The sequence below is a fragment of the Bombyx mori genome, chromosome 7 (assembly GCF_030269925.1).
Source record: "Bombyx mori chromosome 7, ASM3026992v2".
NCBI classification, from domain to species: Eukaryota; Metazoa; Arthropoda; class Insecta; order Lepidoptera; family Bombycidae; genus Bombyx; species Bombyx mori.
The window spans coordinates 1,665,952-1,686,029 of NC_085113.1; the positions used below are offsets into that span (position 1 = coordinate 1,665,952).

At 41.6% G+C, this 20,078-nt stretch overlaps 1 protein-coding gene and 1 non-coding gene across 5 annotated transcripts in view; both read left to right on the forward strand.

Annotated features, from left to right (window-relative positions):
- The window catches only part of LOC101743386 (acyl-CoA synthetase short-chain family member 3, mitochondrial), a 39,771-nt gene extending 20,336 nt beyond the window's left edge, over positions 1-19,435 (forward strand). For 2 of the 4 annotated variants that reach the window (XM_021353530.3, XM_004923238.5), the window contains exons 4-12: positions 398-542; positions 2,399-2,495; positions 3,786-3,985; positions 13,231-13,462; positions 14,556-14,715; positions 15,632-15,779; positions 16,889-17,034; positions 17,508-17,739; positions 18,101-19,435. In XM_021353530.3, coding sequence (XP_021209205.1) covers positions 398-542; positions 2,399-2,495; positions 3,786-3,985; positions 13,231-13,462; positions 14,556-14,715; positions 15,632-15,779; positions 16,889-17,034; positions 17,508-17,739; positions 18,101-18,378 — 1,638 coding nt within the window. In that variant the 3' untranslated portion in view covers positions 18,379-19,435. Of the gene's footprint in view, positions 1-397; positions 543-2,398; positions 2,496-3,785; positions 3,986-13,230; positions 13,463-14,555; positions 14,716-15,631; positions 15,780-16,888; positions 17,035-17,507; positions 17,740-18,088 lie in introns of all 4 variants that reach the window. The other 2 variants (XM_062669335.1, XM_062669334.1) reach the window with 1 other exon arrangement.
- On the forward strand, positions 5,224-5,337 carry Mir3295 (microRNA mir-3295). The gene is given in 1 exon segment (NR_107579.1): positions 5,224-5,337. It is a non-coding gene; the product is annotated as a microRNA mir-3295 (primary transcript).
- Positions 19,436-20,078: the final 643 nt, after the last annotated feature.

Genomic DNA, 20,078 nt, shown 5'->3' on the forward strand with positions numbered 1-20,078 from the left:
AATAAAGTCTTTGATCTAATTGAGAATAGATTAATATTCTTTGTCTTTATTAATATTTGTCTATAGTGTAGGCTTGGCGAAATCTGTGATTATAGAAGTATGAAGTCTTTGACAATAGATCTAGATTGATATAAATACATATACTTGAGATCTTAGAACTTATATCTCAAGGTGGGTGGCACATTTACGTCGTAAATGTCTATGGGCTCCAGTAACCTCTTAACACCAGGTGGGCTGTGAGCTCGTCCACTCATCTAGCAATAAAAAAAAAATAGAACGATAATAATGTTCAAACTTATAATTTCAATTCATTATAGTCGAATTTGGAGCACTAGCGGACCACTAGTACTTATTAAATTCGTGTTGTACAATGACGTTATTACGAGCGCATTTACAGGTCTCGCGTCTGGCTGGAAAGCTGACAACGTTGGGAGTCAGTAAGGGAGCCCGGGTGCTGATCTACATGCCGCTAGTACCAGAAGCTATTATAGCTATGCTCGCTACCAATCGTATCGGCGCCATTCACTCTGTTGTATTTGGAGGTATGATTTGAATTTATTTAAGAAAAAACACGTGTAGCACTCGGGGACTGCCGCGGTAAACCTATTGCATAGCATTTTTTATGAACTTATGCAATTATAATTATTAGACAATAATAATTTCATATTAAAACAATAATAAATTTTTATTATTTTTATTGTTAATGTCTATAGTATAAATAATTAAATTAATTAGATTGTACTCATCTACCCACTCATGTAAAGCTTTCCTTCTTTGAGAACGGTTAGCTGGTAGATAACTCAATTGTTGAGTTAAGCTCGCCATTTTTCATATCTTATCGCAATTACTGTATTATATTAACAGTGTGTACAAATAAAGAATAAATAAAATAAAATAAAATAAGATCACGCTATATTTATAAACATTAACAAAAGCAGAACATTAACTGTCCCCTTCACACTCATAAGCCAGACCGCGCGAGAGAGAGAGACGGGCAGACTTTTCATGATGCACATGCAGTGCGACGTCACGCCGCGCCGCGCGCTTATTCACAAACACTACACAAGCGCAACGTGTGAATGTGTTGAACGCGAGCTACATAGTAGGCGGAGTGGGGGGTGTTAGGTTTTATTTTCGTTACTGAATTTCTTGATTCGGTCGCCGCGCTCAAAGCCCGCGATAAAAGCTATGCAATAGCTTACAAATGCAACTAAGAATGGTAGCGGGGATGTCTTTCGGTATTTGCGAGTTGTAGACTTCTTAATCAAAATCAATTTTACGGTCTTAATTTCGCCTTGTTTATTGTCATCTGTATTCTATCGTTTGTCAGCACGATAACTTTAAATTAGTCAAAACGATGATAATAATATAATAAAAAAGGCAATATTAAAACCGTAAAAGTAGTTTTAAATGGATGATGTGGGTAGTCGAGAAGCGTGAACTGTAATAATAATAATAATTGTAATAATTGCATGAATAACTAGCGACTTTTAATCACACATTCCTCTACTTCTCGTAATATTCGATTCGCTTTCTATTTCACGAATAAATTAATAGGTGGTTGTTCTAATCCTCTAAACACCCATTTATTATTGTTATTATTTCGTGTTTCACTTTTGTTTTTATGAATTGTTAATAATTATGTTTATGTAACGCACGCAGAGATTATTATTATCGTGTATTTTAATAATTATATGATTATATTTATGTTCTACTGTAAATTTACTCGTAAAGTTTATAAATATGTGAATGAATATTCGCTTTTTGTAAGGATTAAAGAAATTTATTTATTCTAATCTTACAATAACATAAAATTAGCTTTATTTTTGAGTATATTATTAACGCGCCTAAGAGACAAATATGCTTATAAAATACGTTTTTAACACTTTCTTATGAACTATCATGGACTTGAAGATGTCCGATTAGCTTGTAATTTTGTACACGCATCGAGAACCAATGAAAAATTTGGTAACCTTGCTCCGATATACTGATCAGTTTCAACAAGATTTGAAAATAAAAGAATCTATAATTAATTGTTAGTTCAGTTTGCTATTTAAGAGTGTTTGTGTTTTTTTGTTTTTAAGCTATATATCATCATCATCATCATCATTTCAGCCTATCGCCGTCCACTGCTGAACATAGGCCTCTCCAATAGATTTCCAGTGCGACCGGTCCATTGCCACCTGCATCCAACGAGACCCAGCGCTTTTTACTAGGTCGTCGGTCCATCTAGTAGGTGGCCGTCCCACACTGCGCTTGCCAGTACGTGGTCGCCACTCCAGGATCTTTCTGCCCCATCGACCGTCCTCTCTTCGTGCTATGTGGCCGGCCCATTGCCACTTCAGTTCACTAATTCTACGGGCTATATATATGTTTAATATAATGAATGGTTGTGAAGGTTTCGCTGCGAGGGAATTAAGAACGAGGATCGAACACGCTGAGCCAACGGTCATCATAGCCGCCAGTTGCGGGGTAGAGCCTAATAAGATCGTCAGGTAACCAAAATCGAATCCTACACGCATTTGTTCGAAATCAAACAATAGTAAAAATAAGATCTTCCACAGAACGGATGAAATTGCGCGGTAGATTGAGGACTGTCCGAATATTAATTATTCGAAACTTGATAAAGTATGACTATTTATGCCAGACTTCCGTGAGAGATAGACAAAAAACAAAAGTGACATGCAAATACTGATAATTATTATGTACTAGGGGTCCCGCAGTAGTCGAAATTCGACTTTAATTAATTGGAATTGTCAGTCTGTACACTATTATAATTGTATTTTATACTTCTATAATCATAAATTTCCCCAAGACTACACTATAAAAAAATATTAATAAAGACAAACAAAATTTAATCTATTCTCAATATGACCACAGACGTCAACAACAAAAGTTTGACAATAAATAAATAGTATAATAAATAATATAATAAATAGTAAATAAATAGTAGCATGCGTGTGTGCGTCAATACATGGTAGTGTGTGTAATGTTTTCTTTATTGATTTAATATATCTTTTATGCATTATTTAAAAAAAATATTAGCATTGTGCGCTTCTTCTCTATATTCTCTATAAGTGTGGAAAATTTCATACACCTCCGTCCGCCCAATTTTCGTAAAAAGGGATACAAAGTTTTTGCTTCACGTATTAATAAATAGATATTAAGATAGAATTAATTAAAAATAGCAATTTACATTAAAACCACTAAAATAAGCAAGATATTGCAGAACTTTTATAAAATTTGAATGTACAGTGTGGATAAAATATGAAATTATAAACATAATAAGCACATTTTCAAATAAATAAATAATATTTCCATTTCCTTTTTAACTTTGGGTCAGACAATAATTTTTAGGCGCTTGTTGAAAAGTATTAATATACAGATATCTACCGACATCTGTGTATTCCGATTATGATTAATATTATTTTGTATTGGCCATCCTTCCCGCACTTCGGACTTACCCTGTACATTACTTACTATTTGATGATAATATCCGAACAAATTATTACTGGGGACGCTTACTGCTGGTAGAACGTCTTGTGAGTCCGCACGGGTAGGTACCACCGCCCTGCCTATTTCTGCTATAAAGCAGTAATGCGTTTCGGTTTAAAGCAGCTGTTGAACTGTAAAAACGGAGACCTTAGAACTCACATCTCAAGGTGGGTCGCGACATTTACGTTGTAGATAGATGTCTATGGGCTCCGGTAACCACTTAACTCTAGGGCCGTGAGCCCGTCCGCCCATCCAAAAAAAATGACAAAAAAAAATTGAATTCTTGTTAGGTACAAAGATATTCTGGACGAAGCACTGTGCCAGAGTTCCCATCAGCCTCGCTCCTGCATTATATACCAACGGCGCAGAGTACTAGAGTGTCCCCTTGAAATTGGAAGGGACATATCCTGGGACGAGGGCTTGGAAGCCGACCCGGTACCGTGCGAGTCGGTAGAAGCCAATGAACCCTTGTACATACTATACACATCTGGTGAGTAACTATATTTTCTGTTTAACTCTGTTGCGCTAATGCTTATCATGCAAAATATAAGTATAAGACTAAGACTGGTGTCACCATGTTTTCATTATTCTTAGATCCCTAAAGTCAGAGTTTTTTTTTCCTACCTAAGCTGATAGCCTTGAGAGGCTATATTGCATGACGTCTAACATATGTCTTTTTAACCATACCCGATACCTTATTCCTAGGGTTTGAACCGCTTCCATACCACAAAGTGTTTCTCAATTTGACTGAAAACATGCATAAATAAAAATTGAAACTAATATGTAATTTAGTTTCATATTTTTTTATCCTCCTGATACACGTCAAAATACTAGACCGAAGTTACAAAGTTATTTTTATCGGTTATTGACGCATGTACAAAATTTTTTGTTATTAGTTAATTTAACATGTTGAGGTCATTGACAATGGCTTTTAAAATATCGGTAATATATATACACATGAATACACGTACGTAATAAAAACGTGTTAATATGTGAAATCGACCTTTATAACTTTTACTTTTGAGGGAATCATTTATAACAAAAACAACTTCGACGCAGACGAATTATGCAAATAACAGTCATATCCGAGTTCAGTCAGTGACAATTACCAAGTTTAATTCAATTTACAATTGACATTACAATTCGTAGTCTCGTGACTTTCAACCCTTGCTTTTACTTGCACGATTTCTTGTGGCGAAGTGAAGATATTAAGTAAGAACACGTATTATTCTTTATTCTATTGCTTGAGATATCGTAAATCTTATAACGCCCGGTGCATTCGTATCGAGCGATCCGACTATGTCGGTGTTCGAATCTTATTATTCTTTATTTATATTAATTTTAATTAATTGCGTTCGTAGCATTTTTTCACGAATAACTTCCGAAGGAATAACAAAAATAAAACCAACAAATATTATAATTTGCAAAAAACAATTTTCGTTTTTTTTTTTTTATCCTACCTAAGCTGATAGCCTTGAGAGGCTATTTCAGCAAGACCTTGACTAGTAAGTGAGCTCACGGGGCTTAAACCTGACAACGTTGCTAACACGAACCCTAGCAAGAGCCGTGCTTCGCAGAATTTACCACCGGATTGGAAACGCGATCCACTGAGAAGATGCGGCGAGAAACTCAGTGGGCTGTGTCTGAGGGTTAAATTCTCGTATTGATGGTAGCACATCTTGTGAGCCCGTCTATTTTTACCGCGAAGCAGTAATACGTTCTAGTTTGAATGTCGAGCGGTAGTTGTTATACAGTTTTCCTTCGTTTCCGCTATGGGCGCTGTTCCAATTCCATACGTTAACTTTTACGCGATCGAGAAGTTAAATAACTCGCGCTAAGCACAGAGGTGACGGTATTTACGTTGTTAATGTTTTTTTTTTTTTTTTTTTTTATGTTTAAAGTATTACTGGTGGCCTGGAGGCCTTTCCAGTTTCACCAGCACAGGTGGGCGAGCAAAGGCTCAGCCAGGAGGGGTGGGATTTGCTAACAGCTGCCCGAGCGCCTCCGAAGGAGACCTAACAACTCAAGAGTAGCTGCTTCGCGAATGAATCTACTACCGGATCGGAATCGCGACCCGCTGAGAAGATCCGGCGAGAAACTCAGCGAGCTGATTCATGGGTTAGGTTGCACGTCGAACTCTTTGTCGAGTTCGACGAGTACGGTTACCGAGGTCCCTAAGCCTGCTCCTAGAGCTGAAGGCGTCTAGTGCAAAGGTTATTGGATCTGATGGATCCGTAAGGACGTGTCTAGGGCGTCGACGGTGACTGGCTCCTGCATGATCAGGATTCGGGGAGTAGTCAGCGGCGGCTACGATAAGGCGATTATCATGACGCATAGCCTTATCGAAGTATCGTTCCGACGCTGACTTCATGTATTTCCGAATTGATTCGAGGCCCAGGTCGTCGTGTAGGTCAACGTTCCTCACGAACCACGGAGCCCCGACAGCTAACCTGCAAAAGCGGGATTGTAGGGATTGGAGGGTGTCTATGTGTGTGCGGGCCGCGTGAGCGAACACCACACTCGCGTAAGTCATGACGGGCCTTATGCAAGTTTTGTAAAGTGTCACCTTGTTCCGAAGGGACATTTTACTCCGCTTACAGATCATGGGGTAGAGTCTACCGAGAATAAACGCGGCACGGTCACGGACTGATTTTATATGCGGGCGGAATGTCATCGATGCATCCAGGGTAACGCCCAGGTACTTGACCTTCCTGGCCCAGGGTATGGATTGACTAAAGAGAGTAATCGGGGGTGTGAGATTCCTCCTCCTAATACGGGAGGAAATCCGTGTGGAGCTTCCCCTCTGAAATAGCACCGCAGTACTTTTCGCTGGGTTGATGTCTATGCGCCATTTTCGGAACTACTGTCCTAGGGCTAGGGCTGCGCTCTGAAGCTTCTTCGCGATTAGGGACTTGTTTCTACGGGAATAGTAAACAGTTGTGTCGTCGGCGAATAAAGCTAAATGGGTCGGCGGCGACCGGGGAATATCGTTAACGAATAAGCTAAATAGGAGGGGTGAAAGGACAGAGCCTTGCGGGACTCCAGCTGTGAGAGGTCGTGGGGAGGAGCGGGTTCCCTCGACTCGATATCGAAAAGAGCGGTTCGACAAGAAGTCCCGTATGATGAGCACGAGACTATCCGGCACACCCATGTTGAATAGTTTGAAAATCAAACCGTTGTGCCAGACTTTGTCGAACGCTTTTGCGACGTCGAAGAAGAGAGCTCCCGTATATAACGGTTTTGGTCGATTAAGCCCCACAAGAATGTGCTCCGTGAGGCGGTGCACCTGTTGAACGCATGAGTGATTTGTACGGAATCCGAATTGTTCATCGATGAGAATGCCCTTGGATGAGACGAAGTCTCTGAGGCGTTTGTAGAGCAGACGCTCATACAGTTTGCCTAGAGACATGAGGAGGCTAATCGGGCGGTAGCTCGTCGGATGATTTTTTGGTTTACCGGGTTTATGTATGCCGATAACGTCCGCTTCTTTCCACACCGCGGGAAAGATACAGTTAGCCATAGCGGCATTGAAAATAGATGCCAACATCACGATGAGTTGGACAGGTAGAAGTTTAATAACGCGGTTGGATATACCGTCGGAACCGGGAGCCTTGCGAGGACGTAGGTCTTTGATCAAGTCTTTAACTTCCATCGGGGTGACGGGTGGTAACGCATCCGAGGGTGGCAAGGAGACTCTGCGTTCTACCTCACTGTCTACTAATTCTACATGAACAGGGTCCACGGATTGACTGCTGGGCGTGCACTGGGTTTGCAATGTATCGGCCAGCAACTCTGCTTTTTCGTCATCATCAAACGCCGCGAGTCGGCCTGAGGGGCCTACGAGGGGGGGCATAGTTACTACCGTATCCGATTTGAGAGTACGGGCTAAGCGGTAGTAAGACCTTTGGGAGGGCGCGAGTCCTTCTAAGAAATCAGACCATCTGGCATCTCGGACTTCGGCGATGCGAGACTTTACGTCGCGTTGTAGGGCACGCATTCGAATACGATTTTCCGCGGTAGGATACCTGTCGTAGGCGCGTATCGAGGCGTTCTTAGCTCTAAGGAGTTCCCTAATATCATCGGACAATTTGAAGCGGTGAAGGAAGTCCTCCGCTACAACTTGTTTCGATGATCTATCTAATGTTGAGGTGATGTGTGACGTTAAGATGTTTATGGCTTCAGCGGTATCCTGAGGAGACGGGGTAGAGTCCGGGTTAAACGGGAGGGATGGTGGATCAGATTCAGCCAGGCTGATGCCCAGCGTGTGCCAATCCACCACAGTCCTCGTGACGGGAACGGAGTCGGGAGCGCGACCGAGCTTCATAACGACGGGACGGTGGTCTGAATCTAACTCTGAAACTACTTCGATCGAGTGTAAGCTCAGAGTTACGTTTTTTAATAACGCTATGTCGAGTATATCCGGGCGATGCGCGATATTTAGCGGGTAGTGAGTCGGTGTTAGTGGAGCGACGATATCGAAGGCGAGATCATCGACTAACGCGTCAAGCCGCCTGCCATTCGGGGTTGTGGTGTGTGAGTTCCACCTGATGTGTTTACAATTTAGGTCGCCCGCCAGAATGACAGAGCTCCCCATGCCGAGCAGCGCCTCGATATCACTGCTTAGAACGATCTTATCCGGTGGAAGATAAACGGACGCGATAACGATCGGCGCGTGTCCCGTCAGTGAGATTCGGCACACTGATGCTTCGATATTAGCGAGCGCGGGAGGATCGAGCGGGACGCAATGCAGGGCTCTTCTATAGTAAATGACGGTACCACCACCACGAGCAGAGAGCCTGTCGTTCCTGACCATGTTATAGTTCGCGATTTTAGGGTCACGGCGCGCGGGCTTAAGTAGGGTCTCCTGCACTAAAAATATATCAATTTGATGGTCACGCAAAAAGTCAGAAACCTGATCATGTTGATTTGCGAGACCGTAAGCGTTAAAAAATCCTATCGTTACGGATAGGGGCTTTATTCTACTTATATACGCCATTGATTACCGGCGGAGTGAGGGGAGGACGTACGTATTTAATGACGCGTATACGTCGGCGTATTCTTGCACAACGGCGATAAAGTGTTGTGCAGTGGAGGCAGCGCGAATGGCGTCGCCCAAAGCGTTAACGCGCTCAAAGTTGATCGACTGAAAGAAGTCGATCGCTAAAGCGAGATTGTCGGACGCGGTTGGAGGGCAAGTCGCGGGAGAGGGACGAGTTGCGGGGGCGGGACGAATCGCGGAGGAGGGAGTTGTAACCGTGTTCGTGTACGGCAGCGGTTTCGCCCAAGCCGAGACACTGGGCACCGGCGCCGGAACGAACGCTGGCTTAGCCTGCGACACAGAGGGTGCCGAGGCTTTGATGTCTGGGCCGGAAGCTCGGAGGCGGTTTTGGCGGGCGACGCGGCGATTTATTTTCGGGGCTCGGGGGCATCCGCGGTAATTTGCGGGGTGACCCTGTGTACGACACAGGACGCAGCTAGGCGGTTCCGTCGCGGTTTTTTGATCGCGAGTGCAGAGGGCCGTGGCGTGATCTCCTAAACACTTGACGCATCGGGGGCGCGCGTGACAGTTACGGGAAGAATGCCCGTATAATTGGCAGTTATGGCACTGGCTAGGTGTGCCTTTCTTGTGTGGGGTTTCGACGGCGATTCCGGAAAGGCTACAGACCGTTCGGATGTTGAATATTTGCTTACCCTCGGGGGTAGGCTGGAGGGTGACGAGAACCATGTTATATGGCTCCCTTCCGCGACCTGTGTGCATGCGGTGTACGAAGTTAACCGGTAGGCCTTGTTCGAGAAGGTCGGCCTTGACTAGCTCGGCATCCAACTCTTTAGGGATGCCACGTATGACGGCACGGAGTTCGCGCTCCTCCTGGAGCGTATACGTGTGAAAACTTATACGCTCCTTACGGAGGTAAGAAGAGAGGGCCCTATGGTCGTCGGGTGTTCGAACCTTAATTTGAATGCCGTTCGCGAGGTTACGGGCATTCGTGAAGTTGATATTTTTGGCCTTAAGGGCCAGGGAAACTCGATCCCGAGCTGCCTTCTCTTGGAGGATTACCGGGGGAGGGGTCTGGGTTTTATTTTGTGCCACCGGACGCGGCGACGGAGTGGCACGGGCTGGAGGCGCAACGGGAGTCTGAGGGCGGGGGCGCGACGCGTTTGCGGCTTTGCTAATTTTAGCGGCCGCGGGAGCTCGAGACTCCGCGGCACGCTTCTTACCCTTTTGTACCAGGGTGAATCCATCCGTCGATGAGGCGGGAGCGAGGTCGACCTCCATCTCCGAGTCAGAGTCGGAGGACGAGGAGGCGGGCGCAGGTGACCTACGAGCAGGTGTTTTGGAGGGCACGACGGAGGCTGCGGATGATCGCGCTGCTGGAACGGTGGCCACGGCGGACGACGCAGCAGTTTTACTCGCCAGTATAGGCGACGCGGGAACGGCAGGCACGACGGAGGCTGCGGTGCTCGATGCAGAAGCTTTGCACGCAGGTACAGGCGACGCAGGAGCAGCGAGCTCGGCGGAGTCCACGAGAGGGCTCGCGGTGTGATCGGCCTTGAAGGCCAGAAACTCTGAGGCGAGCTGTGGGTGGCGAAGTCGGAGGAATTCCGCGAATACAGCGTCCATGATCGCTGAGTGCCCAGGTGGGGCGGCCCCGGGTCTTGAAAACACTCGCCTTGCGGCGAGGCCCCAACTTCTCGGACCTGAGCGGTTCTATTGAACACAGGTGGCGATGCGGCACGATTACTACAGGACAAAGAAAAAACACAACAAAACGGAAATAACAAAAAGAAACAGAACAATTAAACACTTCCAGGAAAACAGTTTGTCGGCAGATGTACCACGAACACAGAAACAACAAAAGGAAACAAAACAAATAAAAACTTCCAGAAAGAGCACTTAGTCGGCAGATGTACCACAAACACAGACCGCGCGAACAATGGCCGGGCTAACAAAAGCCGGGCGAACAAAGACCGGGCGATCGAGTGGTCGATGAGCACGTCCGCACGTGACGGGTGCCTCTATCGGAATGTTGTTAATGTCTATGGACTCCGGTGACTACTTGACTTCAGGTGGGCCGTGAGCACGTTCATCCGTCTAATCGATAAATAATAAGACGTATGGGCGAGTTCAGAGCTCCCTTAAAGTTAATTGGTCATCGGAGCCCGAAGAAATCACTAAGTATCTTTCGTCACCCACTTTGATATGTCAAGCTGACGTTTCATTTCCATTGACTGATCAGTTGAGAGTAGACCCACCAAACGACTCCCCTTGCACTCCCTCACCCGACATCCAATCTCCACCCGGGGTCAGAACCCAGGCAGAGTAGGGGGGGGGGCTCCCGTGGTCAGCTCTACAACCAGACTCGCGTCTCTACTCCGAGGACGCCCGACCGACGGCGTGTACGGCACGCGGTACTCGTATATAATGAATATCGAGAGGTGAAAGGCTGTTTGGTCTAGCGACATTTTACTTAATACGCGACATTTATCTTTGTAATTAAAACTGCGTTCAAATTAATGTTTACTTACTCCATTAAATAGCTGAAGTTTTTTTGGGTTATGATATTTTTTCACCCCTCGATCTATGTTTAATGATGTTTAAGAATGATGTCACGTGCCCAAAAGATACAACTTGCTTCACGTCCATTTCTAAATCAAGGACCAATGGCCATGCTCATCTCTATCCAATACTTCATGTTATAAAACGCGAAAGTGAGCTTGCTTGTTTGTTTGTCCTGTTTACTCTTAACTACTCAACCAATCATCACATTATCCGGGGTACACAGAAGCACATGGGGATAAAGCTTTTGTAATTAGGAAATTAAGTCCTTTTTTTTCAAGAGATATGGTTTTTTTTTCTATACTAATTCGATCGATCCCGCTTGTAAATATAACTTTAAATAAACTTTAAAACCTTGGCTTATATCTTTGGATGTTTTTCGGTTACAATAAAATTGATATAAAGACCCGTTTTTTTCTCTAGTGTTTATTTTTAGCAACAATTAAAGAGTTTAATTGTCTAATAGCATCATTCCACTTACCACCGAGAACCACTTACCATTGAAATGATCACAGATAATGAAATATAAATATTATAATTACTTAAAAAAAACATTTTAATTAGCAAATTAATATACAGTTAATATCCGGAGATTTATTATATTTAAAATTGAAATCAAAAGGAAAAAAAATTCACAAGGTTTGTAAATAAATTAATCTTAATGATAAAATCTAAAAAAAAACTAAGTACGTAGCGTACTTAAATATTCAATATAATAACGTAATCACGGAAAATATACTATATAATAATAATAAATAATAAAGAAAATAAAATATACTTATGATGACTGAAATTTAAGATCTGTTTTAAAAATTAAGAAAAAATATTTTACGATAACATTTCAAAATTTTATCATTTTAATAAAAATTAAACAATTTTAATTCAGAATGTACCACCTTTAATAAATTTAAAATTTGAAATTACTCGTGTTTACTGATGTCGTCGTGGCCTAAAGTATAAGACTATATCGGATCTAGCGATGCACTGGTGTTCGAATCCCGCAGGCGGGTACCAATTTTTCTAATGAAATATATACCAAATGTTCTTATTATTTATTATTTGTTAACAAATGTTCATGATTGACTTCCACGCTGAAGGAATAACATCGTGTATTAAAAATCAAACCCGCACAATTATAATTTGCTTAATTACTGGTGGTAGGACCTCTTGTGAGTCCGCACGGGTATATACCACCACCCCGCCTTTTTCTGCCGTGAAGCAGTAATGTGTTTCGGCTTGAAGGGTGGGACAGCCGTTGTAACTAATATATACTGAGACCTTAGAACTTATATCTCAGGCGCATTTACGTCATTGATGTATATGGGCTCCGGTAACCACTTAACACCAGATGGGCTGTGAGCTCGTCTACCTATCTAAGCAATAAAAAATAAAACAAACAGCAAACAAATTTGAAAAAAATGTTTGCCCGATGTCGGAATTGGCGGAACATTCAAGGCTGCTAACTACTGCTCTATTAAGTCAGTCAAATTGCATGCTGATTTATTTAAACATATTTAATTACGAATGTACAAAATTGTACCGAATAAAGTTTAATTTTAATTCAAATGGGACGCTGCATTAAAATGAAATGCTTGACCCCGTAACTTGTTTCGATGCGTTCCACATTTTATAATAATAGGGTTAACATGTTTCAGTAAAATCATTGATTTTATTTATTGCCATCGTAAGCAGCCGGCTTGTGGTTAATTACCACCGTCACTACTGTACATTAGCAATGCCAGGACCATAGCCAAGCCACTGTCTACTGCTGAAAACTCCCCTGAAATCTAGTTTGAAGAAGGGCATGTCATAGCGCTCGGGAAATGCCGTGGAGGGAATTTCATTCAAAGTCGGATGGTATATTGATCTAAATTGTACTACATATTGTAGTTTCTTCGGTTTTCGCGGTCATAGAAGCCAGTTTTCCGTGACTTCAAAAACTTGTATAAAATAATTTTATTAGTTTTTTTTCTAATATCGTGATCCATCCTATTATCCTGAACACCGATATAAATTTTAATTTACAGTCCGACTAGTATTATAAGGTTTTTTATTTATTTATTTATTTTCTGTATGTATGAAGCTATACCGACTAATATCATTTTGTTTATTTTAAACTCTTTATTGATTTCGCCTTTATACCTTAGTGAAGTAAACTGACATTATACTTTTTACAGGTACAACTGACGCCCCAAAAGGAGTTCAACGTCCCTGCGGCCACGCAGCCACGCTCTGCTGGTCCATGAAAAAGGTGTATGGTCTCCAACGAGGAGTGTGGTGGGCGGCGTCAGACCTGGGCTGGGTGGTCGGTCATTCGTACATTTGCTACGGTCCGCTCTTGGCTGGAATGACTTCCGTTCTGTATGAAGGAAAACCCGATCGTACGCCAGATCCTGGACAATATTTCAGGTTGATCTTTCTATTGGCTTACAAAAAACTAGACTTACTTTTCCCGTGAGGAAACGTTCCTTTGAGTCGTTCGAGCATTTAGCGTATTTTTATTTATTCTGACTGTCTTATTAAGTAAGGTACCAACAATACGCGAAGACCACGTTTAAATCATCTGTATGATTAATGCGAGTTTTTTAACGTTCTCGATAGCGTACGAGTTAGCCCAATTTTGTATGCAGTTGGAACAGCGCTCCTAGCGGTAAACGTATTCAAACGGTCCCTTTCCATACGAATATGAGTTAACTTTTACGCTATCGAGAACGTTAAAAAACTCTCGCTAAGCAAACTGGTCATCCAACAACGCTGACTGATTCAAAACTTAGCTATCAACATCCGCCAATCTCTTTAATATTGGGATTGTATGCATTCACGTTTTCATAGTAACTTCATTAAATTAAATCATTTATGAAAAGATTATTTACCGAAATTTTTTTTTTTTAATCGGTGTTAGGTTTTACCCGATAACATCACCTATGCCATTATGAGTGTTGAAGAATAGCTGAACTGAACCGAATATCAATCTTGACAGCACGTCAGCATGTGTTTTTGGCTTAATTAACATCAGATCGTCTCACGGACTGTCTGACCGTCGCGTTTGCCACAGCTCGCAAAGATGACAACGTGATTATTATACATCTTCCCATTCCAAGACACTTGCTTTGGCAAATTGACTGCAATATCATTTAAACAAGTTCTACTTCAAACATTTAAAGTAGGAACTAAGAAGCTAGGGATAAGGATTTGGGGGCATCAACAACTGGATGATCTTCCATCGATCCGAACCGATGCCGCGATGGTCCGAATGCTATTGTTCGGAACTTGTACATGTGACGCAAACATATCTTGAGAATATCGATTAGCAACGCTACAAAGGAGTTAGGGTCGAGAAAATATGCATCAAAACGGCCCGAGTCTTGTAATTCTAATTAATAACCGGGCAAAGTATTATCATTAGGATTCTCTGACCTATACAATGCAGCTTTAGTCGATGTCTATTGCATCAGCAAACTATTATTTTTCCTCCACAAATTTTATTTCACCAATTTTACAGGATAATAGAGCAACATCGTGTAAACGCTCTATTCACGATTCCGACGGCATTCAGGGTGCTGAAACGAGCCGATCCTAACGCTAAATACGCGAGGAGATACTGCCAGAAATCACTAAAGACGGTCTTCATTGCTGGAGAGCATTGCGACCAGGATACAAGGGTACTTATGGATTTTTCAAAAAACATTTGGTCAGGATTATACAATTATACATTATACAGGTCGTCGTGACCTACAGGATAAGACGTCCGATGCATTCGTGTTGAGTGATACACCGATGTTCGAATCCCAGGCGGGTACCAATTTTTCTAATGAAATACGTACTCAACAAATGTTCACGATTGATTTCCACGGTGAAGGAATAACATCGTGTAATAAAAATCAAACCTGCAAAATTATAATTTGCGTAATTATCGGTGGTAGGACCTCTTGTGAGTCCGCGCGGGTAGGTACCACCACCCTGCCTATTTCTGCCGTGAAGCAGTAATGCGTTTCGGTGTGAAGGGTGAGGCAGCCGTTGTAACTATACTTGAGACCTTGGAACCCAAATCTCAAGGTGGTGGCACATTTACGTCGTAGATATCTATGGGCTCCAGTAACCACTTAACACCAGGTGGGCTGAGAGCTCGTCCACCCTATTAAGCAACAACAAAAAAAAAATTTTTTGTATAATGAGAGCATTTTAACAGATACATTAATACTTTACAAACAATAAAACGAAAACTGTCTATGTATGTAACTGTATGCTTTATACGAAAAGTCGCAATTATAATAATTATAAACCCAATGAAAAAAGCAAAATGAAACCGTAAAGGTATATTTATTTTAGTTTGATATTATTTTCCATCACGACTGTCTATGGACGCCGATAAGAGATTTTTACCGGTGAAAGAGGGTATTATGAACTTGCTCGGAATTTATAGTTAGCACCGTCTTGCTTGTTTTTTGCCGCGAAAATATTCGAATGCATTTGAACTCACTATCGAAGCCGGATTTTATAAGCTTCGGGGTGTAGGATAAGCGGCGATAATTGCCTAACACCAGCCACTTATGGTACTTATTATGAACTTTATTACAGCAATGGGCTGAACGTGTCTTCGGCGTGCCAGTACTCAATCATTGGTGGCAAACGGAATCAGGGTCCCCGATCACTGCACCCTGCCTTGGTTACGGCGTCAAATCCGTGCCGCCCTACTCCGCTGGATATCCAGTCGCTGGATATGACAGTAAGTTAGTTTTTATTGTCTTCGACGACCGAGGAGCCCTCGGCCACTTGGTGAGTCACCAATATGAGGGTAATAGTTGCGTACCGCCCAGAAATTCTTTCATAGTTGTTCGAAGAATTTCAGAGCACTCAGGAAATGCAGTGGAAGGAAGTTCATTCCTAATTCGAATCCAGATAAATAAATAAATAAATATTTACTAACAATCACGCCACGTTAACTGGTACAGATGACTGGTACCAGATAACGGAAATAAATGTAAGATTTTTATTATACCTACACATACATAAATTTAATATACATCCATAACCCTGGAAAATACATTTATATTTATCATACAAATATCTTCCCTTGGCGGGATTCGAACCCGCGACCCCCTTGTGTAATGACCATGTCACTTACCACTACACCAGACGGTCGTCAAAGGTGGAGCTGGAGCGTGGTAAACATGATCTACACTGTAGATGAATGCAGTGGTTCTAATTAGTAAGGATGAACTGTGCACCAATGGCGGGTGGTGTATTGATAAAAGGACTTGACGGAAACATTTGACTTTCCTCAGGATATTGTCCATGGAATATAGAGTACATAACATAAAGTGAATCATAGTCCCTCCGAAGACCCAAAGGCTTTAAAGATCCATAAAATCAGGCTTGTCGACAATCCGGACAACCCTAATCTGTAAAGAATCAAATTAAGATATGGGCGAAAGGTATGTAGGAGAAACACCGTGCCTTGTGGAATTGATAGTGTCGTTGTAGAACCTGCAAAAATCCAAGCTAATATTAATAAATCGTGCATGAAAAATACTAAATATTTCACAAAAAATTACAGTAGAATTGAGAACCTCCTCCTTTTTTATATTGGTTAATAAGCTATTGATCGTAAACTTTAGTAGATGGCCGAGAACATAATGTGTACTAGATATCCACGATAAGAATGAGTACCTACACAAATACCCGTTTGCCATACTAGTGAGTGAGACTGAGCTGTCAGTATAGATATCATAATCACAAGACCACAGCGGGGGAGAGAGACGGGGTCTTCTTATAAATCAGGCTAATCTAAGCATTCCGCCCATAGCTTACATTTTTGTAAAACTTGATCCTTAGTTCGTACACTTCGAGAGGACGGAATGGAATGCAAGCCCGGTGAAGTGGGTAGGCTGGTTGCGAAGCTGCCTCTCCCACCAGGATTCGCTTCAACACTGTGGCGATCTGATGAACGATTCAAGAAAATCTATTTCGAGGCTTATCCGGTAGGTGAAGAGACAAAATTGCAAATATATTTAGATTTTTTTTTTATTGCTTGGATGGGTGGACGAGCTCACAGCCCACCTGATGTTAAGTGGTTACTGGAGCCTATAGACATCTACAACGTAAATGCGCCACCTACCTTGAGATATAAGTACTAAGCTCTCAGTATAGTTAACACGGCTGTCCCATCCTTCAAACCGAAACGCATTATTGCTTCACGGCAGAAATAGACAGGGCGGTGGTACCTACCCGCGCGGACTCACAAGAGGTCCTACCACCAGTAATAAAAATAATATAGTAGTAACATAGTAGATATAATATAAATATAATATAGTAGATATTAATATACTTAGTTGTCGTGATAATGAGGGTCTCCCACATATCTTCTGAACCTTGGTGTCTCAAGATAGACTGTGTGTGTATTCACCTCATAGACATATTCATTGACATAACAATTCAAAACTTAAATGTCTAGGGCTACTACGACACCCAAGATGCGGGCTGGATCAGCTTAGACGGGGCTGTGTGGGTCGTAGCCAGGGCTGATGACGTCATCAACGTAGCTGGACACCGGCTGTCTACGGCGGCTCTTGAAGATGTCGTGCTACGACACACGAGGGTAGCGGACGCTGTCGTGGTTGGAGCACCGGACCCAACTAAAGGCGACGTGCCTCTCTGCCTCTACGTCATGAGACCTCCGCAAGACGGTGAGCTTGGTGATTTTGTATTTTATTTTAATCACTGTAAGGTATATTATGGTACAATATATAGCGTATTAGTTGCTGACATTTTTCCTTTTTTTTTATTTAATTTTTTCCTACCTAAGCTGATAGCCTTAAGAGGCTATTTCAGCGTAACCTTTACTAGTAGGTGAGCTCACGGGGCTCAAACCGGAGTGTTGCTAACTAGCCCTAGCAAGAGCAGTGCTTCGCAGAATCTACCACCGGATCGGAAACGCGACCCACTGAGAAGATCCAGCGAGAAACTCAGTGGGCATTTTTTCCTATAAAGATCTTTAACTACTACACGTAAAATGCTAAGCGTATTTTCAAACAGATTTATTTTCAGACGAAGAAATAGTAGCCGAAAGCACAGTAACACAAGAACTGATTGCTCTGGTCCGTCATCTCATTGGGCCGATCGCAGCTTTCCGCAAAGCTGTGGCAGTTCCCGCCCTACCGAGGACCAGATCAGGGAAGGCGCTAAGAGGTGCCATTGCCAAATTGGCCAGGTCTCAGTCAGTGAAAATACCTTCCACTATAGAAGATCCATCGGTCTTCGGTGACATCAAACTGGCTTTGCAGAAATTTGGTTACGCCACAGACGCGCCGGACCCTGAGTTTTGAAATATATCGTAAAATAAAACGAATTGACGGTATTTCGGAATAAGAAAGTGTCAAAACGATAGATTTTTGATGGCTTGGACTGCAACACATGCGTGTGCATTCACAGATCCACTAATTCTCGTTCCGTGTCCGCAAATAATACAGGTTAAAATAAGAGAAATATAGATATTAAACGATATGTTACCTAAGCTATAGGGCTTATTTCAGTTTGACGCGATTAATGAATGCTTACTTCCGACTTCGGATCTGGTTCATCCACATTATCTCACTTTTGGTTTCTTCAGACAGTCTAACAACAAAAGTGACCTACCTACATATGCTATTTGATAGTTTATTGATTATTTTTAATTCAATGTAATTCATTATAATTCATGGAATATTGATGATCCGTATTAAGAATAGAACCCACTTTTTATAATAACAGCAATAGAATTGGGTCATAAAGCCCAAATAAAGATTTTCTATTTGTCAGGTGATGTAAGTGACTTTTAAAAATGTGTAATAATATTATACTTTAATTAGTTAAATTATTTATTAGTATGCTTAATTAGTATGCTTGAGTTAAATTAATAATTAATAAAGAAATACGTATGTGAATGTTAAACATCTTCCTGATATACTTACCTATTTGTTTTATTTAATGGTGTATTATTTTAATTAGAATAGAGTAGAATAAAAAAACAAATTAATTGATTTGTCTACCTATTTGATTCGGTTTTTTTTTCTGTCTAGATCGAGAATTTCGTATTTCGTTGCTTAAACATTGAGGAATTACAAATAAACGTGTGCAACCTAGGATTAGTCAATGTTAGTTAATGACAGATATTTTTTTAATAATTAGTATGTGTTTTTTCTTTGGTATCAAATATCATCGAAACAGATAAGCTCTCATCAAGTAAACGTGTTTCTAATAGTGTGGTACGTTTGTGGAGGTATCTACATAGCTAATAAAAGTATGTTTATTTAATAGTTGTTTTTTGTATGGTGTTTGTTTTTTTTTTGTGATATTTTAGTTGTAAGTGTTGTATTTTACGGAATAAAGTTAATGCAATGAAAATATGTATTTTAATAATAATTAAAACATGTCATTGAATGACAATGCAACGTCTTATGCGTTGAGCTCCGAGTTGATCGTTATTCTTTCATACGATAGTAAAGGGAAGGGGTGACTTTGGTGGCATCCTTGGAAAATTCAGGATTTTGCCCCCTTCACCACTTGTCACAGGCCTCCTGCCGACGCCCATATTGTAAACGAAGACAGCCATTTCGGATATAGGGTTAAACTCAGGGTCTATGAGCACAAAGTGGACGATCGTTGAAACTTCCGCACGTGAGTGGTGATTCGAAAGGATGGATACTGGTAAACGAGGCAAGCATCTTCCTGGAATTGGTGTTCGTTGGAAAACGTAGGCTGATTGCTCAGCTGGCAGTGTTGGAAGCTTGATCTCGCCCTCGATCATCGAGGTGGTTCACCCATTCCTTTCAGATTGGGTGAACCGTCACCAAGATCGTCACTCTTCGAGTTAATTACATTGAAGATCACATAAACAAAAATATGCTAAACGGTTGAGTTATTAACAGTTATAATAAATTGCTCAAGCTGATAGTAGAAAATGAATAATGTTATTGACATATTATGTGGTAGGTAACTACTTAATATTTTTATAAATTTTATTTTTTTGTATATCTCGTATATTTTA